We start from the raw sequence: 25,301 nt of genomic DNA on the forward strand, positions 1-25,301 counted from the left end.
CCGTTAAGAACTTTCCCGAGCCGTGATTGGACAAATCGCCCAAACCTCAGAAAGCCGCTGCGTCAGGGATAGTGGGCGGGGAAAGAGTCTCTAGGAAATGTAGTCACAGAACAATACTGTACAGTATTGTATTGCATTGCATTGCACCCGCTAAGATCGCAGGGTCGTAGAAAAGACTGTAAGTATACATCTGGTCGTCGCTAGCGGTAAAAGGAGCGGTAGGCAAGACTTTTTTTGGGGGGGGGGGCGCAGAAAAGGCCTGCTGGGTTAGACTAGAGTAACAGATTATCAGGCTAGATTTTCATTGATCTTTTCCTTTTTCCCCGTAAGCTTCTTGGGCAACTTTCCCCAATCCAACGCTCTCCTGATGCGTTGTATTACAATTCCGATCATTCCTAATTGTGACTGTAATTTTACATACCTGGGGATTTGGATCTTTAAGGGGTGACAGGCTTGAAAAGTTCTTTATAGGGAGAGTGTGCTGATTTATTTCCCTAATTCACCATGGGCAGTCAATGAAGAAAAGAAGGGAGAGAGAAAAAATATCCAAAAGTAAACTTGTATCTTTTCAAATAGTTAATGTAATGGTCATAAATCCCGCCCCTTTTCATTAAAGTTGTGTGCTTTTTTGTGTGTGAATAGAATCTAATTTTTGGGAGAGACTGTTGATCTGCTAGGGGTCTGCTTCTGAACATTGTAAAGATAAAATGAATTACAGGAATTGTTGCAGTTTAAGAATTAGGGAATTTAAGATGAACACATTTGAAAGATACTGGATTGTGATAGCCCAGGGGTAGGCAAATTTGGCTCTTCTGTGACATGTGGACTTCAACACCCAGAATTCCTGAGCTAGCAGGATTGGCTCAGGAATTCTGGGAGTTGAAGTCCACAAGTCATAGAAGAGCCAACTTTGCCTACCCCTGGGATCGCCTAATCTTTGAATTTTTGTTTCTTTCGCCATGATTTTAATTGTTATTGGGTAACCAAATGTATAGTATGTTTTTTTTTAATATTAGAAAAGCAAAATCAAGTACCACTATCATCTCTTTAGCAGATCATGTTTTCATTGAATCATTATCAGCATTTTATACTGACCAGTCCAGTAACTCTTATTCTTTGTTCTATCTCTGAAAAAGTGAACCATGGGATAGCTGCTTGCAGACAGAACAGAATCACGTTGTCCCCACTGATATTTTTTGTGAAAACTCTTTAAGAACCAACTCAGTTGGCATCATGGATAACAGGTGTTATGGCTGTGCATCGAAGTTTACTATCTTCAAGAAGCAGGCAAGTTTTTCTTCGCTACTCAGTATCAGCACTTGCAGAAACTGAATTTGATAAATCTGTGTTGAGAGAAATGCAATCTTGTGCAGTAAAATATAGGAATCTCCTCTGGTATAATTCATTCAGATTTCATGTTTCAGATTCACACTTCCTTTGGTTCCTGTAATTTTAGTGTTTTAGATATTTTAATATTTGCAATTATTTTAACATTTAACATTTTATTTTTTTTTATGGATTTTTTTGATCCTGTATACTGCCCACAGTCTGTTGGAGTTGGACAGTTATACAATTTTTAAATAAATAAATAAATGATGGATGCTATGCAAGTCTCCGGCTTTCAGTATCAGTTGTTTGACTGTTTTGTTTTTCTATGATAAAATAACCAATAAGGGATCCTTCCTTAAAAGATCCCTGAAAATGATTCTGGTTTCACTTTGAAGAATGATCTCTCTATTTTGAGGCACAGTGCGTGGAGAATTCACATAAAATGAAGTAAATAGGTGACGTGAAACACAATGATAAACTCATGCTAAAATATTCACAGGGGAAATGTGTGATGCTGATGCAAGATTTCATGTCATCTGTTTTTAAGAAGTTCTCCAGTAAATATTGATGTTTTATCTGCCAGTGCATCACTGATAATGTTTTATCAGTCTTAAAACCAGATGGAAGGAATTCACCAATGGTGGGAGGGGAGAGAATTTAAATAATAGTATATTACACCAACTTCTTCCTAAGGAAAAATGAAAACACATCTGTCCAAGTGTCTAAGTGTTGGAGACTTATGTCTAAGTATTGGAGACTTATGATTAGCTAATGATGAATATGGTATATGCTGTGGCATGTTAACTCTTTTGTTTTTCCCTATTCTTTGACTGCAACTTGTTGCTTGTGTCCTTAAGATTTTTATTAACATTGATTGTTTCCTGATTGCTTATTTGACCCCTATAACAATCATTGAGTGTTATATTTCATAATTCTTAACAAATGTATCTTTGCTTTTAAGTATACTGAGAGCATATGTACCAAAGACAAATTCCTTGTGTGTCCAATCACACTTGGTCAATAAAGAATTCTATTCTATTCTATTCTATTTGTTTATTGTTTGCATTGCTGTTTCAATTGTTAACTGTTTCAATATTTCTTGCCATTACTTGCTTTCAAAAATAGTAGGATATGAATAGAATTTAAAAAATGTATAGTATGCAGGTATTACATTCTGGCATGTCAGACATGTGCTTTGAAGGAGCCTTATGAAAAATACCTTGTTTTCATATTGACTTTCCACAACAAGAGAACTCGGTTTCAGGCTGACTGGCTTGCTTGCTTATTTGTTTATCATAGCTGTCTCACTTTTATATGGTCTAGGGCTCTAGGCAATTTACAATAAATCAAAATAAAATGCGTAAAATACACTATATAGAAAATAAATGTAAAACATATAGCAGTCAGGCATAATCTAACCCAGTGTTTCCCAACCTTTGCAACTTGAAGATATCTGGACTTCAACTCCCAGAATTCCCCAGCCAGCGAATGCTGGCTGGGGAATTCTGGGAGTTGAAGTCCAAATATCTTCAAGTTGCAAGGTTGGAAAACACTGATCTAACCAATCACTCACTCAACTAGGAAATGAGCTTTAACGCATGCCCAGGGCCCCTGGCTGAGGCACAAAGACCTATATTTTCTTCCCCAGGAGGCCTTAACCAGCCAGGAATGACGTGAATATAACACAAGGTCCTATCAGTCCTGAGGACCCTGATCACTTTCTCAGGCCAAACAGGATTTCCCCAGGTAACCAAGCTAGATGCAGAACCAGTAACCACCACAGTATGGAAGTATCTGCCTTATGAATCTTATTTAAGAAGGAACCTTCCAGTCATCCTGCAGCAATCTGATAAGTGTGCTTTCCTCCATTTATTTCCCCCCCCCCCCTCTCAGAATGGTTGCAAGGGTTGTGGTCGGGGATTTTGCTCAAGCTGCCTTGGATTCAGTGCCACTGTTCCGCGTTGTGGGGACACTCAGCAGAAGGTTTGCAAGCAGTGCCATGAAGAGATAACAAGGTAAGAACAGAACTGAATTCTGATCCAAGTGAAGGATTGACAAAATTACAGAGCTCAATCAACTCAAGCGAGTTTCCCCTTCAGCATTCTCTGTATTACCCTGTTTCCCCGAAAATAAGTCACCCCCGAAAGTAAGACACTGGAGACCTTTCATTTTGCAGCATTCCTGAACAGAACATATATATATCACTGCTGTCCATAAATTGCATTTATTTATTTTATTTATTTATTTATTAGATTTGTATGCCGCCCCTCTCGGTAGACTCGGGGCGACTCACAATACAATAAAACGGTTCATGACAAATCTAATAATTTACAATTTAAAATATTTAAAAACCCCATTATTAAAAAGACATACATACAAACATACCATACATAAATTATATAGGCCTGGGGGAAATATCTCAGTTCCCCCATGCCTGATGACAAAGGTGGGTTTTGAGAAGTTTATGAAAGGCAAGGAGGGTAGGGGCAGTTCTAATCTCTGGGGGGAGCTGGTTCCAGAGAGTCGGGGCCGCCACAGAGAAGGCTCTTCCCCTGGGGCCCGCCAACCGACATTGTTTAGTTGACGGGACCCAGCATCCCCAAACGCTGCATCAATTAGTTTTAAAACACATCCAATACGCATCCAACATGCGGCTGCGTGTTTGGATGCATTTTTGCTGCAGCAGGATACAGGATACAATTAATTGGGAAAAAAATAAGACATCCCCTGAAAGTAAAACGTAGCACATCTTTGGAAGCAAAAATTAATATAAGACACTGTCTTATTTTCGAGGAAACACGGTAGCTGAAATCCACACAACTGTTTTGGAAACGTACCACCTTATTCTTTATTCTACAATGCTAAAAGATTTTTCTGGGTGATGAATTCTGGCATTGAGTTCCGATGCTTATTCACTCAGAGTTTCTCTCTCAATGGGGGTGGGGGTTGTATAAGATCTATCAACTCTCATGACACCTAAAATGTCTGACTGTGTCACATAAGGAATGTAGACAGGATTGGGCTATACACAGAGGTGGGTTCCTACCAGTTATAAAAGGTTCTTTAGAACCGTTAGTAAAGCAGTGATGATGTCATGGAGCTAGTTCTGTGGGTACTGGTCCATGGGCACTGCCATCTTGGATTTTGCTTCTGTGTATGCGCAGAAGCTAACTTGCTTCTGCACATGAACAGAAGCTATTTTCTATTGCTGCGGAGGTGGTGCAACCCTAAGCGAACCCAGAGAAAAACAATCCACTATCCACCCCTGGTTGTAGATAATATTCAATTCAATTCAATTTATTAGATTTGTATGCCGCCCCTCTCTGTAGACTCGGGGCGGCTCACAACAATAATAACACAATATATAACAAATAATTAAAAGTCATTAAAAACCCCTTATTAAAAAGAAAACATACACTCAAACATACCATACATAAACTGTATAGGCCCGGGGGAGATGTCTCAGTTCCCCCATGCCTGGCGGCAGAGGTGGGTTTTAACAAGTTTACGAAAGACAAGGAGGGTGGGGGCAGTTCTAATCTCCTGGGGGAGCTGGTTCCAGAGGGTCAGGGCCGCCACAGAGAAGGCTCTTCCCCTGGGTCCCGCCAGACGACATTGTTTAGTCGACGGGACCCGGAGAAGGCCAACTCTGTGGGACCTAACTGGTCGCTGGGATTCTGCGGCAGAAGGCGGTCTCGGAGATATTCTGGCCCAATGCCATGAAGGGCTTTATAGGTCATGACCAACACTTTAAATTGTGACCGAAACTGATCGGCAGCCAATGCAGACTGCGGAATGTTGGTGTGACATGGGCATACCTAGGGAAGCCCATGATTGCTCTCGCAGCTGCATTTTGCACGATCTCAAGTTTCCGAACACTCTTCAAAGGTAGCTCCATGTAGAGAGCATTACAGTAGTCGAACCTTGAGGTGATGAGGGCATGAGTGACTGTGAGCAGTGACTCCCGGTCCAAGTAGGGCCGCAACTGGTGCACCAGAAGAACCTGGACAAACGTCCCCCTCCCCACAGCTGAAAGATGGTTTTCTAAAGATGCACATATTATGACTTCCAAGTGTTAGAGGGATAGATTCAGCCAAATGAAACATTGGTAATTAGTCCCAAATCAGTTTATACATTTCATAGTGTAGCCTCTATTTTATGACATTCTTTTTTTTCTTTTCAGCACATCATCTCAGTCAAATTCAGCTAGATGGTCTCCACCAGAGAACTTTAAAAAGTAAGTTCCAATCTTGTATGCATACACTTAGGGGTATATATATCTAGGATATGTATGACAGTTTAATATTACGATACTGAAAAATTGTGCATTAAAACTACTATTTGTGATGTCACCTAGAATTAATCTTGTTAGGAATGTTTAACTGAAGTCACTTGAACACCTCTCCTTTGCCTGACTGCCTTTGTGAATGCAGTTCTCTTGTAGATTTACTCCCTCCCACTCTCCATCTAAAATAACAATAGTAAAACAGGGAACAGTACTTTTATAAACAAGCAACTATTTCAGCCCTAAACAAGATCCAGGATAATAAGGATATAGAAACATAGAAACATAGAAGACTGACGGCAGAAAAAGACCTCATGGTCCATCTAGTCTGCTCTTATACTATTTCCTGTAATTTATCTTAGAATGGATATATGTTTATCCCAGGCATGTTTAAATTCAGTTACTGTGGATTTACCAACCACGTCTGCTGGAAGTTTGTTCCAAGGATCTACTACTCTTTCAGTAAAATAATATTTTCTCATGTTGCTTTTGATATCAAAAATAAGTGCTAATCCTGATATACCGTAATCTTTCTCTGGACCTCTGCGGACTGCACTGGCTCACAATTGATCTCCGGGTGCAATTCAAAGTGTTGGTTATTAACTTTAAAGCCCTACATGGCTTAGGGCCAGACTATCCTCAAGACCACCTTTTACCACATAGCTCCCAGCAAGCGATAAGGGCCCACAGAGTTGGTCTTCTCCGGGTTCCGTCAGCTAAACAGTGTCGGCTGACTGATCCACTGAGGAGGGCCTTATCTGTAACTGCTCTGACTCTCTGGAACCAGCTACCTCCTGTGATCTGGACTTCCCCCATCCTACTGGTCTTCTGGAAAGCTGTAAAGACCTTTGTCAGGATGGCTCCACTCAATATTTAAGAAAAGTAAAACTCAGTCTATTTTGAACTTCAAAAGTAAACTTTACTAAATCAGAAGTGAATGTATCAGAAGCAAAGCAAAGTCTGAGGAAAAATGTACAATAGTTGCCCATATCAAAGTATCCCACTTGGCCCCCTTGGCCAGACAACCAATCCCCATTGTCCATCTTTGTCAGGTGGATGCATCTTCACCGTTGTGTCATGATTTTGGAATGCACGCCACTAACGGACCCCCTTATCACCTCTTCTCAGGAGAAACAAAACTCCCCTGGCCTTCAGCAAAAGAAACAAAACTTACTAAGGCCCCTCCAGAAAACTTCCCCTCCCAAATCCGAAACACCTACCCCCACCCCTCCATTCCTTATGACAGCTGAAGCGTAGTTGAAGGATGAAACATAGTGAGGCTGACAACCTGCCTTTTCCGGCAGGCCTAGGGCCCTTGATCTGATAGTATACCATTGAGATCTGGCCATAAATGGTATGCATGGTTTTTAACTGTTGAATTTAAATTGTTTTTAGAGATTTTAATATTATTTGTATGTTTTATTTTTGGTTGCGAGCTGCCTAGAGTCCCTAGGGAGTTGGGTACCATATAAATTGAATAAATAAATAAATGCTAATCCTGACATACTGTAATCTTCCTCTGAACCTCCATGGTAATATGGTGGTGCAGTGGTTAAAATATAGTATTACGGGCTAACTCTGCCCACAGTCAGGTGTTTGATCCTGACCGGCTCAAGGTTGACTCAGCCTTCCATCCTTCCGAGGCCTGTAAAATGAGGACCCAGATTGTTGGGGACCATAGGCTGATGTTGTAAACATTCAAAGAGGGCTGTAAAGCATTATGGAGCAGTATATCATTCTAAATGCAATTGCTATCTGTACGGACTTCTCCATTCACCTGTACTGTAAATCAGCACCTAAAAGCCAATAACTTATTGGACCCAAACTAGCATGGCTTTACTAAAGGCAAATCATGTCAGACTAATCTCATTGATTTCTTTGACTATGTCACAAAGGTGTTGGATGAAGGTGTTGCCATGGATATTGCCTATCTGGACTTCAGCAAAGCCTTTGATACGGTTCCACATAAAGAGCTGATAGATAAATTAGTGAAGATTGGTCTTAATCCCTGGATAGTTCAGTGGATTTGCAGCTGGCTGAAGCATAGACATCAGAGGGTTGTTGTTAATGGCGAGTATTCTGAGCAGAGACAGGTTACAAGCGGTGTGCCACAAGGGTCTGTTCTGGGTCCTATTCTTTTTAATATGTTTGTGAGTGACATAGGGGAAGGTTTGGTAGGGAAGGTTTGCCTATTTGCCGATGACTCTAAAGTGTGCAATAGGATTGATATTCCTGGAGGGGTCTGTAATATGGCAAATGATTTAGCTTTACTAGATAAATGGTCAAAGCAATGGAAACTGCAGTTTAATGTTTCCAAATGTAAAATAATGCACTTGGGGAAAAGGAATCCTCAATCTGAGTATTGTATTGGCAGTTCTCTGTTAGCAAAAACTTCAGAAAAAAAGGATTTAGGGGTAGTGATATCTGACAGTCTCAAAATGGGTGAACAGTGCAGTCAGGCGGTAGGAAAAGCAAGTAGAATGCTTGGCTGCATAGCTAGAGGTTTAACAAGCAAGAAGAGGGAAATTGTAATCCCGCTATACAGAGCTCTGGTTAGACCACTTTTGGAATACTGTGTTCAGTTCTGGAGACCTCACCTACAAAAAGATATTGACAAAATTGAACGGGTCCAAAGACGGGCTACAAGAATGGTGGAAGGTCTTAAGCATAAAACGTATCAGGAAAGACTTAATGAACTCAATCTGTATAGTCTGGAGGACAGAAGGGAAAGGGGAGACATGATCGAAATATTTACATATGTTAAAGGGTTAAATAAAGTTCAGGGGGGAAGTGTTTTTAATAGGAAAGTGAACGCAAGAACAAGGGGACACAGTCTGAGGTTAGTTGGGGGAAAGATCAGAGGCAACATGAGAAAAGATTATTTTACTGAAAGAGTAGTAGATGCTTGGAACAAACTTCCAGCAGACGTGGTTGGCAAATCCACAGTAACTGAATTTAAAGATGCCTGGGATAAACATATATCCATCCTAAGATAAAATACAGGAAATAGTATAAGGGCAGACTAGATGGACCATGAGGTCTTTTATCTGCCGTCAATCTTCTATGTTTCTACTAGTAGGTTGCTTAATGAGTCAGTGCTGTTGTTATTCAGCTCCCCCCAAAGATTTGTACTGCCCCTAACCTCCTGGCCTTTCGAAACGGTTTAAAAACACACCTTTGCCGTCAGGCTTGGGGCTGTTGAGCACTGACTTTCTGCTCCGGCTGTTAGTATGCCTGTGGTTGAATGAATTTAGTTGAATGGTTTTAAATTGTCTGGAGTTTTAACTGGATTTTTATGTTTGGGTTTCTTGAAGCTTGTATTTTGTATCAATTTCTACTTCGTAAGCTGCCTTGAGTCCACTGGAGAAGGGCTGCTTAGAAATCATAAACAAACAAACAAACAAATTCCAGTGACACTTGTGAATGGACTCAGCAAACATTTCTCTGTTTCTGAGTCTTGCAAGTCGCACATGTAATTTGTCCCTTGATGCCCCAGTGATTAAGCTGTGTGTGTGTGCGAATCAGGTCTTAAGGAAGCATTTCTGATAATAGCAATAGGATAATTCCACTAATTCACACATGACTTGTCTTTGCAGGCGGATTGCAGCTCTTGAAGCTAAGCAGAACCAGATGCATGGCCCTCCGAAGGGCTTGGTGAAATCGCAGAGTCAGACAGACTCCAGATATCGAGGGTTATCAAAAGAGGATAAGATTCTAACAGAGAGACTGGAGAGGCTCAAGAAAGCAGCAAGGCCTAGTGAGTTGCCCATGTTTTCATGCTGGGGTCTGCCACAGGTAGAACATAAATCAGAATTCAGGAACAGGATTTTTAATGTTCAATTTATGCATGCAAACAGAGAAGCTGTCTGACTTATACTCTTGAAACCGTTTCTTAAAGCGGCAACGTGAGCATCAATGCCTCGATTTTTGTTTCCATAGTAGATTATTTATTTATTATTTATTTATTTATTTGATTTGATTTGATTTGTATGCCGCCCCTCTCCGTGGACTCGGGGCGGCTAACAACAGTGATAAAAACAGCATGTAACAATCCAATACTAAAACAACTAAAAAACCCTTATTTATAAAACCAAACATACATACAAACATACCATGCATAAATTGTAGAGGCCTAGGGGGAAAGAATACAGTGTTCCCTCGATTTTCGCAGGGGATGCGTTCCGCAAAAGTTGAATTTCCGCGAAGTAGAGATGCGGAAGTAAATACACTATTTTTGGCTATGAACAGTATCACAAACCTTCCCGTAACACTTTAAACCCCTAAATTGCAATTTTCCATTCCCTTAGCAACCATTTAGATTATCACTCGCCATGTTTATTTATTAAAGTTTATTTAAAAAAATATTAAAAGCAGACGAAAGTTTTGGCGATGACATATGATGTCATTGGGTGGGAAAAACCGTGGTATAGGGAAAAAACCCGTGAAGTATTTTTTAATTAATATTTTTGAAAAACCGTGGTATAGAATTTTCGCGAAGTTCAAACCAGTGAAAATCGAGGGAACACTGTATCTCAGTTCCCCCATGCTGATGGCAGAGGTGGGTTTTAAGGAGCTTACGAAAGGCGAGGAGGGTGGGGGCAATTCTAATCTCTGGGGGGAATTGGTTCCAGAGGGCTGGGGCCACCACAGAGAAGGCTCTTCCTTTGTGTCCCGCCAAACAACATTGTTTAGTTGACGGGACTCGGAGAAGGCCCACTCTGTGGGACCTAACTGGTCGCTGGGATTCGTTCACATTGAGCATGTGAAATTAGATACGAGGGTGAGTCAAAAAGTAATGCCATTTTATTTAGGACAGGTATAATTACCAACACAGGAACATGTAGTTTACATCAGAATGAATCTGGTCCTCTGTGGATTATATCCCTACTTCTCAACATAGTCATCATTTCTCTCAATAGCAATGTTCCACCTTCAAATGAGTTCATGCTTTTCTGCCTCATAAAATTTTGTTGACTGTTCTTTGAGCCATTTCTTCACTGCAGTTTTCACTTCCTTGTCACTGGAGTAACCTTTTCATTATTCAGACAACGGACTCACCTTCCTACATTGCTATAATCTGAAGTATTGTCCTCAAACACGTTTTGTAATCGTCTGTGAATGTTGACAGGGGGTTCCCCCTCAGCAACAAGGAATTCAATTGCTGCTCTTTGTTTCTGATGCAACTCTAAGGGGCAGCCATTTTGAATTTTCCTTGCGCGTCTTCAAACCTGAAAAGTAAGAAACAAACTACAGTATTTCAGAACGTAAATAATATAACCATTTATAACTGGGAAAAACTTCAGGTAGTTTTATCAAAAAGGTCACCTGAAATAAATAAAATGGCATTATTTTTTGTCTCACCCTCGTACATATGGGGCTACCTTTGAAAAATGTTGGGAAACTTCAGATCGTGCAGAATGCAGCTGCGAGAGCAATCATGGGCTTTCCCAAATATGCCCATGTTACACCAACACTCCGCAGTCTGCATTGGTTGCCGATCAGTTTCCGATCACAATTCAAAGTGTTGGTTATGACCTATAAAGCCCTTCATGGCACCGGACCAGATTATCTCAGGGACCGTCTTCTGCCACACGAATCCCAGCGACCAGTTAGGTCCCACAGAGTGGGTCTTCTCCAGGTCCCGTCAACTAAACAATGTGGCTTGGCGGGACCTAGGGGAAGAGCCTTCTCTGTGGTGGCCCCGGCCCTCTAGAACCAACTCCCCCCAGAGATTAGAATTGCCCCCACCCTCCTTGCCTTTCGTATCTACTTAAAACCCACCTCTGCCGTCAGGCATGGGGGAATTGAGATCCTCTTTCCCCCTAGGCCTTTATAATTCTATGCATGGTATGTATGCATGTATGTTTGGTTTTTATATTAATGGGTTTTTAATCATTTTTAGTATTAGATTACTATTGTACACTGTTTTATTGTTGCTGTTAGCCGCTCCAAGTCTCCGGAGAGGGGCGGCATACAAATCCAATGAATAAATAAATAAATAAATATATTTTCGCTTCCCTCCCTCTTTAAATTTTGGCTTACAACTGCTTAATGTCATGTGGTTGCTATTCTCTTAGTTTGCATTTCGTTCTGCAGATGTTTTATTACTGGGCTGAGTAACTCATCAGTGTAGGAGGAATGGAGAGAGCAATGCAGTAGTTTTTCTGTTCACAGGGAAAAGATTAGGTGCCCTTTTCTGAGCAACTTGCTATTTAACACCGATGATTTTTGGTGGGTGCACAGTGAGGCCAATACTGACAGTTCCCTAACCCTGAATCAACACTGCCAGTTTCTGCATTTTAAAATGTGCCATTTTGCCATTGGTTTATATGTATGAAAATAGTTTTATGTTCTTTTTGGGCACTATTCTGCCACACGAATCCCAGCGACCGGTTAGGTCCCACAGAATTGGCCTTCTCCGGGTCCCGTCGACTAAACAATGTCGTCTGGCGGGACCCAGGGGAAGAGCCTTCTCTGTGGTGGCTCCGACCCTCTGGAACCAGCTCCCCCCAGAGATTAGGATTGCCCCCACCCTCCTTGCCTTTTGTAAACTCCTTAAAACCCACCTCTGCCGTCAGGCATGGGGGAATTGAAACATCTCCCCTTTGCCCATGTAGTTTTGGTGTATAATTGATTGTGTGCTTACTTTTTATATATTGGGGTTTCTTTTTTGGACTTTTTAACCTAAAACTGTAATTTAGATTGCTAAATATTAGATTTGTTACTATGTACTGTTTGTACCATTGTTGTGAGCCGCCCCGAGTCTGCGGAGAGGGGCGGCATATAAATCCAATAAATCTAAAATATTAACAAATAAATCTGCTTTTAAATTGCACAGAGTCTATTCCATCCCAGTCAGAGATAGAATCTCGGCTGGCAGCACTGAAAGTGGACCCTGGAAGACACATTCCGACAGATCAAGAGATAGAGGACCGCTTGGCAGGCTTACAAGGCAGAACACTTCCATCCGCAGCCCCCAGACCTGTAAGCTACCATTGCTTAAAAAAACAGACCTTTCCCAGAGTTTTTCTACCCAAACAAAATGATTGAAAACTACCTGGCTGTTTTGATTTGCCCCCAGATTGCAATGTTTAAATGGGACAGAAAGGAGAATCATTAATATACGGGCAGTTGTTGTTTTAAATGTATTTAATTTAGCTTAATTAAATTTAATTACCTGTACCTCTCTTGCTTTGGTCAGGTACACCAGGTCTCCAACAGCAAGACGCAGGTGGAGCAGTCAGACGACCTGCTGAACCAGATGGCTGAAGAAGTCGCCATTGATGAGAGCAGAGGTTTCACAATTACATCTCAAGGTTTGTCTTTAGCTTTAATTTGGATTCCTAGTTTTGACATAGAAATGGAAGCAAGTAGGTCCTGAAATCTCATGCAACAAAAGTGCCCCACCATAGAAACATAGAAGACTGACGGCAGACAAAGACCTCATGGTCCATCTAGTCTGCCCTTATACTATTTCCTGTATTTTATCTTAGGGTGGATATATGTTTATCCCAGGCATGTTTAAATTCAGTTACTGTGTATTTATCGACCACGTCTGCTGGAAGTTTGTTCCAAGCATCTACTACTCTTTCAATAAAATAATATTTTCTCATGTTGGTTCTACTCTTCCCCCCAACTAACCTCAGATTGTGTCCCCTTGTTCTTGTGTTCACTTTCCTATTAAAAACACTGAACCTTATTTAACCCTTTAACATATTTAAATGTTTTGGTCATGTCTCCCCTTTTCCTTCTGTCCTCCGGACTATACAGATTGAGTTCATTAAGTCTTTCCTGATACATTTTATGCTTAAGACCTTCCACCATTCGTGTAGTTTAGTTTAGTTTAGTTTAGTTTAGTTTAATCAGATTTGTATGCCGCCCCTCTCCGCAGACTCGGGGCGGCTCACAGCAACAGCAATACAAGACAAATCCAATATTAAATTAATTTTAAGAACACCACAAGTGTAGCCCGTCTTTGGACCCGTTCAATTTTGTCAATATCTTTTTGTAGGTGAGGTCTCCAGAACTGAACACAGTATTCCAAATGTGGTCTCACCAGCACTCTATATAGCGGAATCCTAATCTCCCTCTTCCTGCTTGTTATACCTCTAGCTATGCAGCCAAGCATCCTACTTTCTTTCCCTACTGCCTGACTGCACTGTTCACCCATTTTGAGACTGTCAGAAATCACTACCCCTGAATCCTTCTCTTCTGAGGTTTTTGCTAACACAGAACTGCCACTGCTGTTATTGATCAAGGAGATGCAAAAAATGGCCCTTCCAGAGTTCTTGCATTGATTCCAAACCCTCCTTAACATCCAGTTCAATTTTGTTGAAGAATTGCCGCTGAAATCCTATGGTTTCTATTTGCCTTCAGATTTTATTGAGATAATGTCACTATTTATAAATGGATAAATCAAATAATTGTCTAGCCAACCTCTGCTTTAAGACACCCAGCAAGAATAGCAATAGCAATAGTATTTAGACTTATATACCACTTTACAGCCCTCTCTAAGTGGTTTACAGGGAGTAAGCATATTGCCCCAAAACAGTGGTAGGAAAAGTTGGCTCTTCTATGACACGTGGACTTCAACTCCCAGAATTCCTGAGCTAGCACGATTGGCTCAGGAATTCTGAGAGTTGCAGTCCACAAGTCACAGAAGAGCCAACTTTGCCTATCCCTGCAATCTGGGTTCTCATTTTACCGACCTTGGAAGGATGGAGGGCTGAGTCATCTTTGAGCCTACTGAGAGTTGATCTGCCTAATTGTTGGCAGCCGGTGATCAGCAGAAGCAAACAATCAGCAGAAGAAAACAATCTACCATCTAGTGCTCCATTATCAAAGAGCACTTTATCGTCAAAAGCTTTTTCCTAAGGTTCATCTAAAATTTGCATTTTCCTAACATGGTTATTATTTGGTGCTTTCATTCAGGGAAGGTAGAAAGTAGATTATTACTTTCTTCAGCGTGTGACACCCTGTCAGATATTTGAAAAGAGCTATCAAATTCCTAAACCCCAGTCAAGGCAAAATCTTTCTGTAGATTATAGGGATTCTCACATATCAGGAAAGACTCAATCTGTATAGTCTGGAGGACAGAAGGAAAAGGGGGGACATGATCGAAACATTTAAATATGATAAAGGGTTAAATAAGGTCCAGGAGGGAAGTGTTTTTAATAGGAAAGTGAACACAAGAACAAGGGGACACAATCTGAAGTTAGTTGGGGGAAAGATCAAAGGCAACATGAGAAAATATTATTTTACTGAAAGAGTAGTAGATCCTTGGAACAAACTTCCAGAAGACGTGGTTGATAAATCCACAGTAACTGAATTTAAACATGCCTGGGATAAACATATATCCCTCCTAAGATAAAAATACAGGAAATAGTATAAGGGCAGAGTAGATGGATCATGAGGTCTTTTTCTGCCGTCAGTCTTCTATGTTTCTATGTTTGTTTCCTGCCTTGTTTGACACAGCCATTTTGAGTGCTGAGTGCTGACAGGAGGAAAACCCTTAGATCAGAGGTTGACTGAAGATTAAAAAAACACTACTCAAATTTGTATGGGAAAGACAGAAGAGACTGGTGAACCAGCTACAAACCTTTGAATCATCTCTTCTCTTTTAAAAACTTATTTATTATGAGACAACTAACAATTGAATGAATGAACTGATACTAGTATGATTAAACTGTGGCATAATTAAGAGTGCTTAGACTGTTTTGTTTTTGGCAAAATTATTGTAATGACTGAGTGATTGTGGTGCAGCTGTGAATTCCCTTATGTTATTTTCTGTTTCAGAAGTGAGGACACAGAACTGGAATGATTTAAATCAAACCGATGGCACCGCAGGCATTTCCAACCCGTCTCTCAGGCAGTTGGAGGAGGAGAAAACTAAACTATTGGCACAAGCTGCTGCTGAACTCAGGGAGGAGAACACCAGGGAGGAAAAGATTTTGGAAGTGGCCAAGCGATTGGCAGTTTTGAAAGGCAAAGATCCTGAGACAGGTACAGTATGTAACAAAAAAGTATTCAGGTCAGCTCAGGGAAACACTAGTTTATTTGACAGCAAGTCCTAATTCTCAAAAGAACTTCTATTTCCTGGTGCTAGGATTTTGATTCATTTAAAAGCAAAATAATTTTTATTTGCATGTATACATTCAAACAATAACAACTGACGATACATTTACATCTAAACAATGTACAGTACACACACGAAACGTAAAAGACGAATCTATTTTATCTCCCCTCCCCTCCTACGGCTGGCTCTATTGACAGCCAACATTTGGTTCTTAGCGGTATTGAGACCAGTGGTTTAATGAATAACCTATATTTTATGTTTTGTATCGTATATTAATGCATGTAAATTCTTTTTATACAGTTAATAATAAAACATACCTAACTCGCTTTCTATTAAATAGACAGAGAAAAAAGTTATATTAATTCTTGGTATTTTTGAATTTATAACATTTCTTTATCACACAGCACTACTAGTAATTGTTCTTTTATTCAACCATGTATAGAAGTCCAAATCTGATAGTATTTTGAGTTGTCTTGTTCTTTTAGCTCCATTCATTGATAATGAATAGGGATTGATAGCTGGGAAGAGATGTTAACGGAAATACTTTGTTTCGCAAGCAAAGCTGTGAAACCAAAGCTCTCTTTGTCCCAACAGGCGAGACAAACAGGGTACATTCATGGGGATTCTCCAGCCTGGCACTGCTCAGCAGCTGATGGACCATTGGTTCTTTTGTTTTTGCTTTTCAAGATTTGGGTTATGATTAATGCAACCATCTTGATGAAGTATCAGTGTGGGGCAGCGGTGAAATCTACTTACCTTCCCTACTAGTTCGGAAGCATGCGTGCCACTGCACACAAACTGATGTCCATGTGCCGCCTCTATGTTGGTTGAGGCAGGCAGGATTCCCTTGGGTACCATTTGTCGGGGGCCGAGGGAAAGGAAGAATTTTGCTTTCTCTTTCTGCTCAAGATCCCCATATACAGAATGCTGGACTCGATGGGCTTTGGCCCGATTCAGCATGGCTCTTCTTATGTTCTGTCGTGCATGCTTTTCACCCTCTGCGCATGCATAGAAAGCTTTGCACATGAGCAAAAGGGTTAAAAACAAGAAAATGGTGATGTTCAGGCCAGTGGGCGGAATCTTGCGCTGCTGCCACTACTGGTTCTTTAAAGCAGTGTTTCCCAACCTTGGCAACTTGAAGGTATCTGGACTTCAACTCCCAGAATTCCCCAGCCAGCATTTGCTGGCTGGGGAATTCTGGGAGTTGAAGTCCAAATATCTTCAAGTTGCCAAGGTTGGGAAACACTGCTTTAAACCACCGACGGCCAGTGCTACTGGTACACCTGAACCGGGTCAAACCAGTAACATTTCATCCCTGGCCTGGGGCACAGTGATCTTTGTGGCACAACCGATTGGTTCACTGTTTCTGTTGTCTGTAGGGAAAGTCTATAAAACTTCCAAATGGGAGGTGCTGACCTTGGGTCAATCCTCCATAGGAGGTTTTACAGAAGCCGCCTCCACTTTAAAGTTTATCCATTTTTACATCCTGAGTATACTTTCTTTAAAATAGCTTCACTTCAATATTAACCCCTAGTATTACTCATATGCTGTTTAGCATGCATGTTGTTGTGACTGATTAATTTATGGGTTTTTTAATTAGGGTTTTATAACTTTTTAGATTTTAAATTTGACTTCTTTTTTATTGTTTTGCATTTGCATAGTTGTTGTAAGCCACCCTGAGTCCTTCGGGGTTGGGCGGCATAGAAGTAGAATTAAATAAATAAATAATAAATAAATAAATATAATTGTCCCACCGGCATATCAGCATCACACTAGCATACGCATGACTCTCATGAAGCGAAGGAGCTAAAGAAAACTGAAGCTGGCTCTTTTCTTTTAGTAGAAACCTAATATGTAGAAATCTGTCTTTGAAGGGATTTTTTTTTTAATTAATGCAGAGCTAAAATGAATTGTGATATTGCTGGTAAACTGCTGCCAGTGGCACAGTGATCTGCCAGCATTAATAAGTTAGATTATCACTGGCAATGGGAAAAGACACCCATGGTCTTTCCCCCAACTAACTTCAGATTGTGTCCCCTTGTTCTTGTGTTCACTTACCTTATTTAACCCTTTGACATATTTAAATGTTTCGATCATGTCCCCCCTTGTCCTTCTGTCCTCCAGACTATACAGATTGAGTTCATTAAGTCTTTCCTGATACGTTTTATGCTTAAGACCTTCCACCATTCTTGTAGCCCGTCTTTGGACCCGTTCAATTTTGTCAATATCTTTTTGTAAGTGAGGTCTCCAGAACTGAACATAGTATTCCAAATGTGGTCTCACCAGCATTCTGTATAGCGGGATCATAATCTCCCTCTTCCTGCTTGTTATACCTCTAGCTATGCAGCCAACTATCCTACTTGCATTCCCTACCACCTGACTGCACTGTTCACCCATTTTGAGACTGTCAGAAATCACTACCCCTAAATCCTTCTCTTCTGAAGTTTTTGCTAACACAGAACTGCCAATACAATACTCAGATTGAGGATTCCTTTTCCCCAAGTGCATTATTTTACATTTGGAAACATTAAACTGCAGTTTCCATTGCTTTGACCATTTATCTAGTAAAGCTAAATCCTTCCAGAAAGAGAATTTAACACAACACTTTTTTAGAATGAATGAGAACAGATCAATTACAGAGCAGAAAAAATGTTTTTGAGAAAAGGACCAAGGAGAACAAAGATGAGGAGGATGGCCTACTGTCTGCCTTGAGACCAAAGAATATGTGTATCAGAGGATGGGATGGAGGGTATTTGAGGACCTTTCAGGACCTTTCAAATCAGAATGGATTGAAGTTGTGCTGCCACTTATTCTCTCCTCTGCTTTATAAGGACTTGAAGTATTAAGGGTCAAATTAATACCACTGGGAGAATTTATGGAAGACAAGACAGTATGTTGCACAGCATGATCTGCAGGCGTTTGCAGTAACTTGAAATGATGAAAAACTATTATATCTTTAGTTTTATTTTTCTTTCTTCCACAGTTACTTTGGATGATTACAAACTCCCCAATAGTGATGAAGAAGAGGAGGAAGCCATCCAGAGAGTCTTGAAACAGGTCTCTTGCAGCTGATGTTACTTCTGCAGAGTTAATCTGATACCTTTTCACACCCAACCCTGGTTTTTCATATGTATTAACCTTTTAAGCCTTCTGGGTGGGTTCAGCAGATAAAACGTGGCTTTGTCAGTTCTGTAGCTGAGTCAAGGATTTGAAATTTGAAATGCATATTTAGATGGACGCTTGCTAAACTGAAAATTAAGAGAATAGAAGGAAGCAGCGCCAGAGGGTACTTGTTCCTTGAAAGATGAACGACAAATAAACTTAATAAGTTTATTTTATTTTTGTTACCAGCTTACTGAAGAAGCAGCTCTGGATGAAGCAAGTGGCTTCAATATTTCCCCAAATCAGTCTGCAAATGCGCATTCGAATTCCACTGAGAAAACCAAGGTGAGCAACACTTCGAATACACACATTGTGAAGTTTGTATCTTCAGGACTGCAACTAAGGGGCAACAAATAGTCAGATCCCTCAAATACCTGTGGATCTTATTATCCTAAAGCTGAAAGGCAAATGGTTTCCCCAGCGTCAACTTGCCCCAAGCTTAATACTTACCCATCATTTTGCACAGGGCCGGTCAGTTTCTATACATAATTGGCAGCAGCCTGCCAAGTTTGGATGGTAGGGTTGGTGTTTAGGTAAGCAGTGGAAAGTGAATTAAAAACAGGTACATTTCAGTTATCTAAAAAGTTATTATAAGTATTTTAGTAATCCTACAACCGCATTGGATATAGACTATGTAAGAAGAGATGCAAGCCTTGAATCAGGGCATCCTGGCTCAGAATACTCACTGCTTTTCCTGTCTTAAGTTATCCAACCCGGGTATTTGCTTAGCATACATTCATAATATACTACTCAAAAAAATAAAGGGAACACTCAAAGAACACATCCTAGATCTGAATGAATGAAATATTCTCATCGAATACTTTGTTCTGTACAAAGTTGAATGTGCACAACAGCTTGTGAAATTGAGTGTCAATCAGTGTTGCTTCCTAAGTGGACAGTTTGATTTCACAGAAGTTTGATTTACTTCTGTGAATCAACTCCCCCCTGAGATTCGAATTGCCCCCACCCTCCTTGCCTTCCGTAAAATGTTGAAGACCCATCTATACCGCCAAGCATTGGGGGGATTAATTTATCCCCTTACCTTTCTGACTCAACATATGACATTGGTATGATTGTTTTTAGAATTGTTAGTTTTTATAATACAGTGGAACCCCGACATAAGAGCTGCTCTACTTAAGAGCAACTCGAGATAAGAGCTGGGAGGGGAGAGATATTTTTGTTCTACTTACAAGCCCAAATTCGAGATACAAGCGCCAAGGAGCTGTCTCCTGAAGCCAAACGCTAACTTCCGCGTTCGGCTTCAGGAGACAGCTGCGAAGCGGCGCGCATGTTTTAAAAGGTTGCAGCCGGCCTGGGGGGCTCGGGGGGGTGCTTGCAGCTTTCTTTCTTGCTCTTTTTCTTTCTCTCTTTTACCTTCCCTTCCTCTATTTCTTCTTTTCTTTCTCCTTCCCACCTTCTTCCCTCCCTCCCTCCCTTCACTCATTCCTCTCTTACTCTCCCCTTTCATAAGTTTCCTTGCTTCCTTCCTCTGTTCCTGTCCCTTCCCCCTTTCTTTCTTTCTTTCTTGCTTTCTTTCTTTCTTTCTTGCTCTTTTTCTTTCTCTCTTTTACCTTCCCTTCCTCTATTTCTTCTTTTCTTTCTCCTTCCCACCTTCTTCCCTCCCTCCCTCCCTTCACTCATTCCTCTCTTACTCTCCCCTTTCATAAGTTTCCTTGCTTCCTTCCTCTGTTCCTGTCCCTTCCCTCTTTCCTTCCTTCCCACCCTCCGTCCATTCATTCACCCATTCCTCTCTTGATCGCTTAAAGCCGGTCCCTGGTGCAAAAAGGGTTGGGGACCTCTGTCCTACAGGATTGGGTGGCAGAGAAGTTGAACATATGTAAATTTAAAAGTTTAAGAAAGTTTACAAGTTAAGTGAAAGAAACTTCATTATTCATTTATATGTACATGTACATTTCTTCATTAAAAACATGTCTTTCTGCTTAATTTAGACTAACTTTGTGAGTTTTTTGAGGGCTGGAACCAATTAAAATTATTTACATTAATTCCTATGGGGAAAAGTCGTTCGAGATAAGAGCTGCTCAACTTAAGAGCCCAGGTCCGGAACGAATTAAACTCGTATCTCGAGGTACCACTGTAATGGGTTTTTAATATAGTTTATATTGGATTTGTATTTTATTGTATTTATTGTTGTTGTGAGCTACTCCAAGTCCTCGGAGAGGGGCGGCATACAAATCTAATAAACAACAACAACAACAACAACAATAATAATAATAATTTTAGTAATCTGCTGCAAAAAGATCACACAGACTGACTACAAGCATAGACATGATGCTGTGGCACAGATGATCCACTGGAACCTGTGCCGGAACTACCATTTGCCAGTGGCAAAGAACTGGTGGGATCATAAGCCCGAAAAAGTGGTCGAAAACGAGCAAGCAAAACTACTGTGGGACTTCCGACTTCAGACTGATCGAATTCTGAAGCATAACACACCAGACATTGTGATCGTGGAGAAAAAGAAAGCATGGATCATCGACATCGCAATCCCAGGAGACAGCAGAATTGAGGAGAAGCAGCTAGAGAAATTAGTGAAATACGAAGATCTAAAAATCGAGCTGCAAGGACTCTGGCATAAGCCAGTGAAAGTGGTCCCAGTGGTACTTGGCACGCTGGGCGCAGTATCAAAGGATCTCAGCGGACATTTGAAAACCATCGGAATTGACAAAATCTCCATTTGTCAATTGCAAAAGGCCGCTTTACTGGGATCTGCAAACATAATTCGCCGCTACATCATGCAGTCCTAGGTGCTTGGGAAGCGCCCGACTGGTGATGAAATACGAAATCCAGCATAGTGATCTCGTTTGCTGTGTTGTACTGACATAATAATAATAATAATAATAATAATAATAATAATAATAATAATAATAATAATAATACTTGGAGTTATATTCTGTTGTTTAAGTGGTCCCTTTATCTTTTTGAGCAGTATACTTTAGGCTACAATCTTACACCATATTCAGCTAGATTACTTCTGAGTAGATAACCATAGCATTCGAAATCAGAGTTCTTGAACACTCTGTTGTTCTATGTTCTTGCCTCGGACTTTGGTTTCTCAGCTTATACCCTCTAAGTGCCCAGCTCATCTTTCTCCTTCCTACCCTTGGATCTCTTGTCCCTTAGATACATGCATAATGCATTTATTTTAAAATGGAATAAAATGTGAAATGACAACGTCTTGCAAAATGTCCACTAATGTTACACAAATAGCTTACTTCAGCAATACATTTTGGGTTCTATTGATGAATAGATTTTGAGGACATGTCTGGAAGAAGACAGTGAAGCCTATTTCTACACCGGTCCTTTCAAACCAGGAAGAACCCTTACTATGGATTTTCTATAATGTGGTTGCATTTGTGTATCTCGTCCATTAGGCACAAGCTCCAGCTGTTGCTAAGCGGCTAATCTATCCTGCCAATACCCCAGACAGCGATGGGGAAGAATTACCCTGGTGCTGTATCTGCAATGAAGATGCCTCTGTGCGCTGCCACAGCTGTGATGATGACCTCTATTGCCAGCGCTGCTTCAGGTAACAGAAAAAGTGTCATTGGGTGAGATGCGAGTTCCCTTGCTATTTCTTTAGGATACAGAAAGGCTGAAACAAACCTCTTGAACTGCAGACACCATAAAGGAATCAGCATAATTGGTAGAACATGTAGCAGTGATGGCGAACCCATGGCACGGGTGCCACAGGTGGCACATGGAGTCATATCTGCTGGCACGCGAGCTGTTGCCCTAGCTCAGCTCCAACGTGCATGTGTGCCGGCCAGCTTATTTTTGGCTCTCACAGAGGCTCTGGGAGGGTGTTTTTGGCTTCCAGAGAGCCTCCAGGCGGGATGGGGAAGAGCGTTTTTACCCTCCCCTGGTTCCAGGGTAGCCTTTGGAGCCTGGGGAGGGAGAAACATGAGCTATTGGGCCCACCATACATTGGAAAACAGGTCATTTCCGGCCTCCAGAAGGCCTCCGGGCAGTGGGGGGAAGCTGTTTTCGTCTTCCCCAGGCATTGAATTATGCGGGCATGAGTGATAGCGCACCCCCACGCTCTTTCGGCACCTGAGGGAAAAAAGATTCGCCATCACTGACGTATAGTGTTAAACAGTGGTGGGGTACTTCCGGTTATACAACTAGTTCAGTGATGGCACACTCGTGTGCATGTGTAGTTTTATGAATACTTACCTTCTGCATTACTGCTGGTGAGAAACACAGCTGAGGTGTGGCAATCTGCTCTGCTGCATGAATCAGCTGAGGAGATATAGGTCAGTCAAGCAAAGGGGGCGGGCCCACCTGATTGTCGGAGCAAACTGGTTCACTCCCAGCAGATCGTCAGTATCCAGTTTGTCCGAACTGGTAGAATTCCGGCCTTGGTTTAAGCTGGAGACCCAGGTCTTGAATCCTGTGAGGAATTCCCTTTTGGGTAGCAGATTCCTGCAGCACTAAAGTGGCTTTCCCAAAAGATAGGGAATCTCCCAAGTAAGCAGTGTGAGGAGAAGGAGAGGTGCAATTGAAAAAGGAGGTTGCTGGGAAATAATAATAATGATGATGATGATGATGATGATGATGATGATGATGATATAATAATAATAATAATAATAATAATAATAATAATAATAATAATAATACCTGGTCATGGCTTACAAGTAGAACACTCAAAAAGGAGACAGAAGGACTGATACTGGCGGCACAAGAACAGGCCATTAGAACAAATGCTGTCAAAGCCAGAATTGAAAAATCAACAGACGATCCAAAGTGCAGGCTCTGTAAAGAAACAGATGAAACAATCGATCACATACTCAGCTGCTGCAAAAAGATCGCACAGATTGGCTACAAGCACAGACATGATGCTGTGGCACAGATGATCCACTGGAACATGTGCCGGAACTACCATTTACCAGTGGCAAGGAACTGGTGGATCATAAGCCCGAAAAAGTGGTCGAAAATGAGCAAGCAAAACTACTGTGGGACTTCCGACTTCAGACTGACCGAATTCTGAAGCATAACACACCAGACATCCTGATTGTGGAGAAAAAGAAAGTATGGATCATTGACATCGCAATCCCAGGGGACAGCAGAATTGAGGAGAAGCAGCTAGAGAAATTAGTGAAATACGAAGATCTAAAAATCGAGCTGCAACGACTCTGGCATAAGCCAGTGAAAGTGGTCCCAGTGGTATTTGGCACACTGGGCGCAGTGCCAAAGGATCTCAGCGGACATTTGAAAACCATGGGAATTGACCAAATCTCCATCTGTCAATTGCAAAAGGCCACTTTACTGGGATCGATAAACATAATTTGCCACTACTGTACATCACACAGTCCTAGGTGCTTGGGAAGCGCCCGACTGGTGATGAAATACAAAATCCAACATAGTGATCTCATTTGCTGTGTTGTATTGACATAATAATAATAATAATAATAATAATAATAATAATAATAATAATAATAATGATAAGTCCTAGGTGCTTGGGAAGTGCCCAACTGGTGATGAAATACGAAATTCAGCATATTGATCTCGTTTGCTGTGTTGTATTGACATAATAATAATAATAATAATAATAATAATAATAATAATTTATTAGATTTGTATGCCGCCCTTCTCCGAAGACTTATGTCTTTCATATGTCTGTCTCGTATGTCAAAATTTGGTTACCTTGCTTATAGTACTCCACTCTTCTGATTGGCATAGCAAACTTTTGCTTAACATTGGCTAAATTTCCTGTTTTGGTTTTAGGGAAAGCCACAGTGAGTATGATTGGAAGGAGCACAGAACCTCTGGCTATCGTCCTCCCCAACAGCAAAAATGAGACCAAAGAGCAGGATGCGAAAGGATTGAAAAAGGCATCGGCCAGAAATGTTTTCCACTCTGCATCAGCTGGGCCACAAAAATCCACTCTGGAATACCGAGAACGGGCAAACCTATACTTGGCAAGAACAAGCACTCGCAATGAAGTTAGATGAGACACTGAAGCTGGTTTGTTTTGTGAATAAGCCACGGAGAGGGTTACAGTTAAATAAGGAAGGTTATTGTGCTCCTGAGGACTATGATTAGTGGAAAAATATGAATATTTAAAAAGATAATAAAGGATACGAAGAAAATAGTGCATTGAACTTGTACTCTGTTTCTCTGTTGCAAAAAAATTAGAACCTCATATTTCTGATTATTAGCAGCATTTAAAAAAATTAAGTCACTTTAAAAATTATGTACTGTCCTCAGAAAAAACTGTTGCTTTTGGCCATGGACATTCCTGAGGCTGCCTAATTGAATTGAGGCCGACATCTGCATCATATTTATTATTTATTAATTGGACTTTTATTTACATTCCAGTATGCCTCCCATTGTCACTCCTTAGCAAAGATCATGAAGTGTTTGGGGTTTTACAGGATATGGAAAAGTCTTTGCAGAGACCAAGCAAAATGGTCAGTGAAGGTACCATTT

General features: G+C 40.9%; 1 protein-coding gene across 2 annotated transcripts; it reads left to right on the forward strand.

Annotated features, from left to right (window-relative positions):
• The first annotated feature begins 56 nt into the window (after nucleotides 1-56).
• ZFYVE19 (zinc finger FYVE-type containing 19) lies at nucleotides 57-24,961 on the forward strand. Of its 2 annotated transcripts, XM_070756962.1 has the most exons (12): nucleotides 57-178; nucleotides 1,137-1,287; nucleotides 3,223-3,344; nucleotides 5,513-5,566; nucleotides 9,211-9,371; nucleotides 12,453-12,598; nucleotides 12,816-12,930; nucleotides 15,410-15,616; nucleotides 18,673-18,746; nucleotides 19,041-19,136; nucleotides 22,244-22,398; nucleotides 24,597-24,961. In XM_070756962.1, exons 2-12 carry the CDS (start codon nucleotides 1,234-1,236, stop codon nucleotides 24,667-24,669), a joined length of 1,257 nt encoding a protein of 418 aa, XP_070613063.1. In that variant the 5' UTR covers nucleotides 57-178; nucleotides 1,137-1,233; the 3' UTR covers nucleotides 24,670-24,961. The 2 variants fall into 2 exon arrangements, with proteins under 2 accessions (XP_070613063.1, XP_070613072.1); XM_070756971.1 differs by lacking the exon at nucleotides 22,244-22,398 and having other exon boundaries at nucleotides 60-178.
• Nucleotides 24,962-25,301: the final 340 nt, after the last annotated feature.

Source organism: Erythrolamprus reginae, chromosome 1 (assembly GCF_031021105.1).
Source record: "Erythrolamprus reginae isolate rEryReg1 chromosome 1, rEryReg1.hap1, whole genome shotgun sequence".
Lineage (NCBI taxonomy): Eukaryota > Metazoa > Chordata > Lepidosauria > Squamata > Dipsadidae > Erythrolamprus > Erythrolamprus reginae.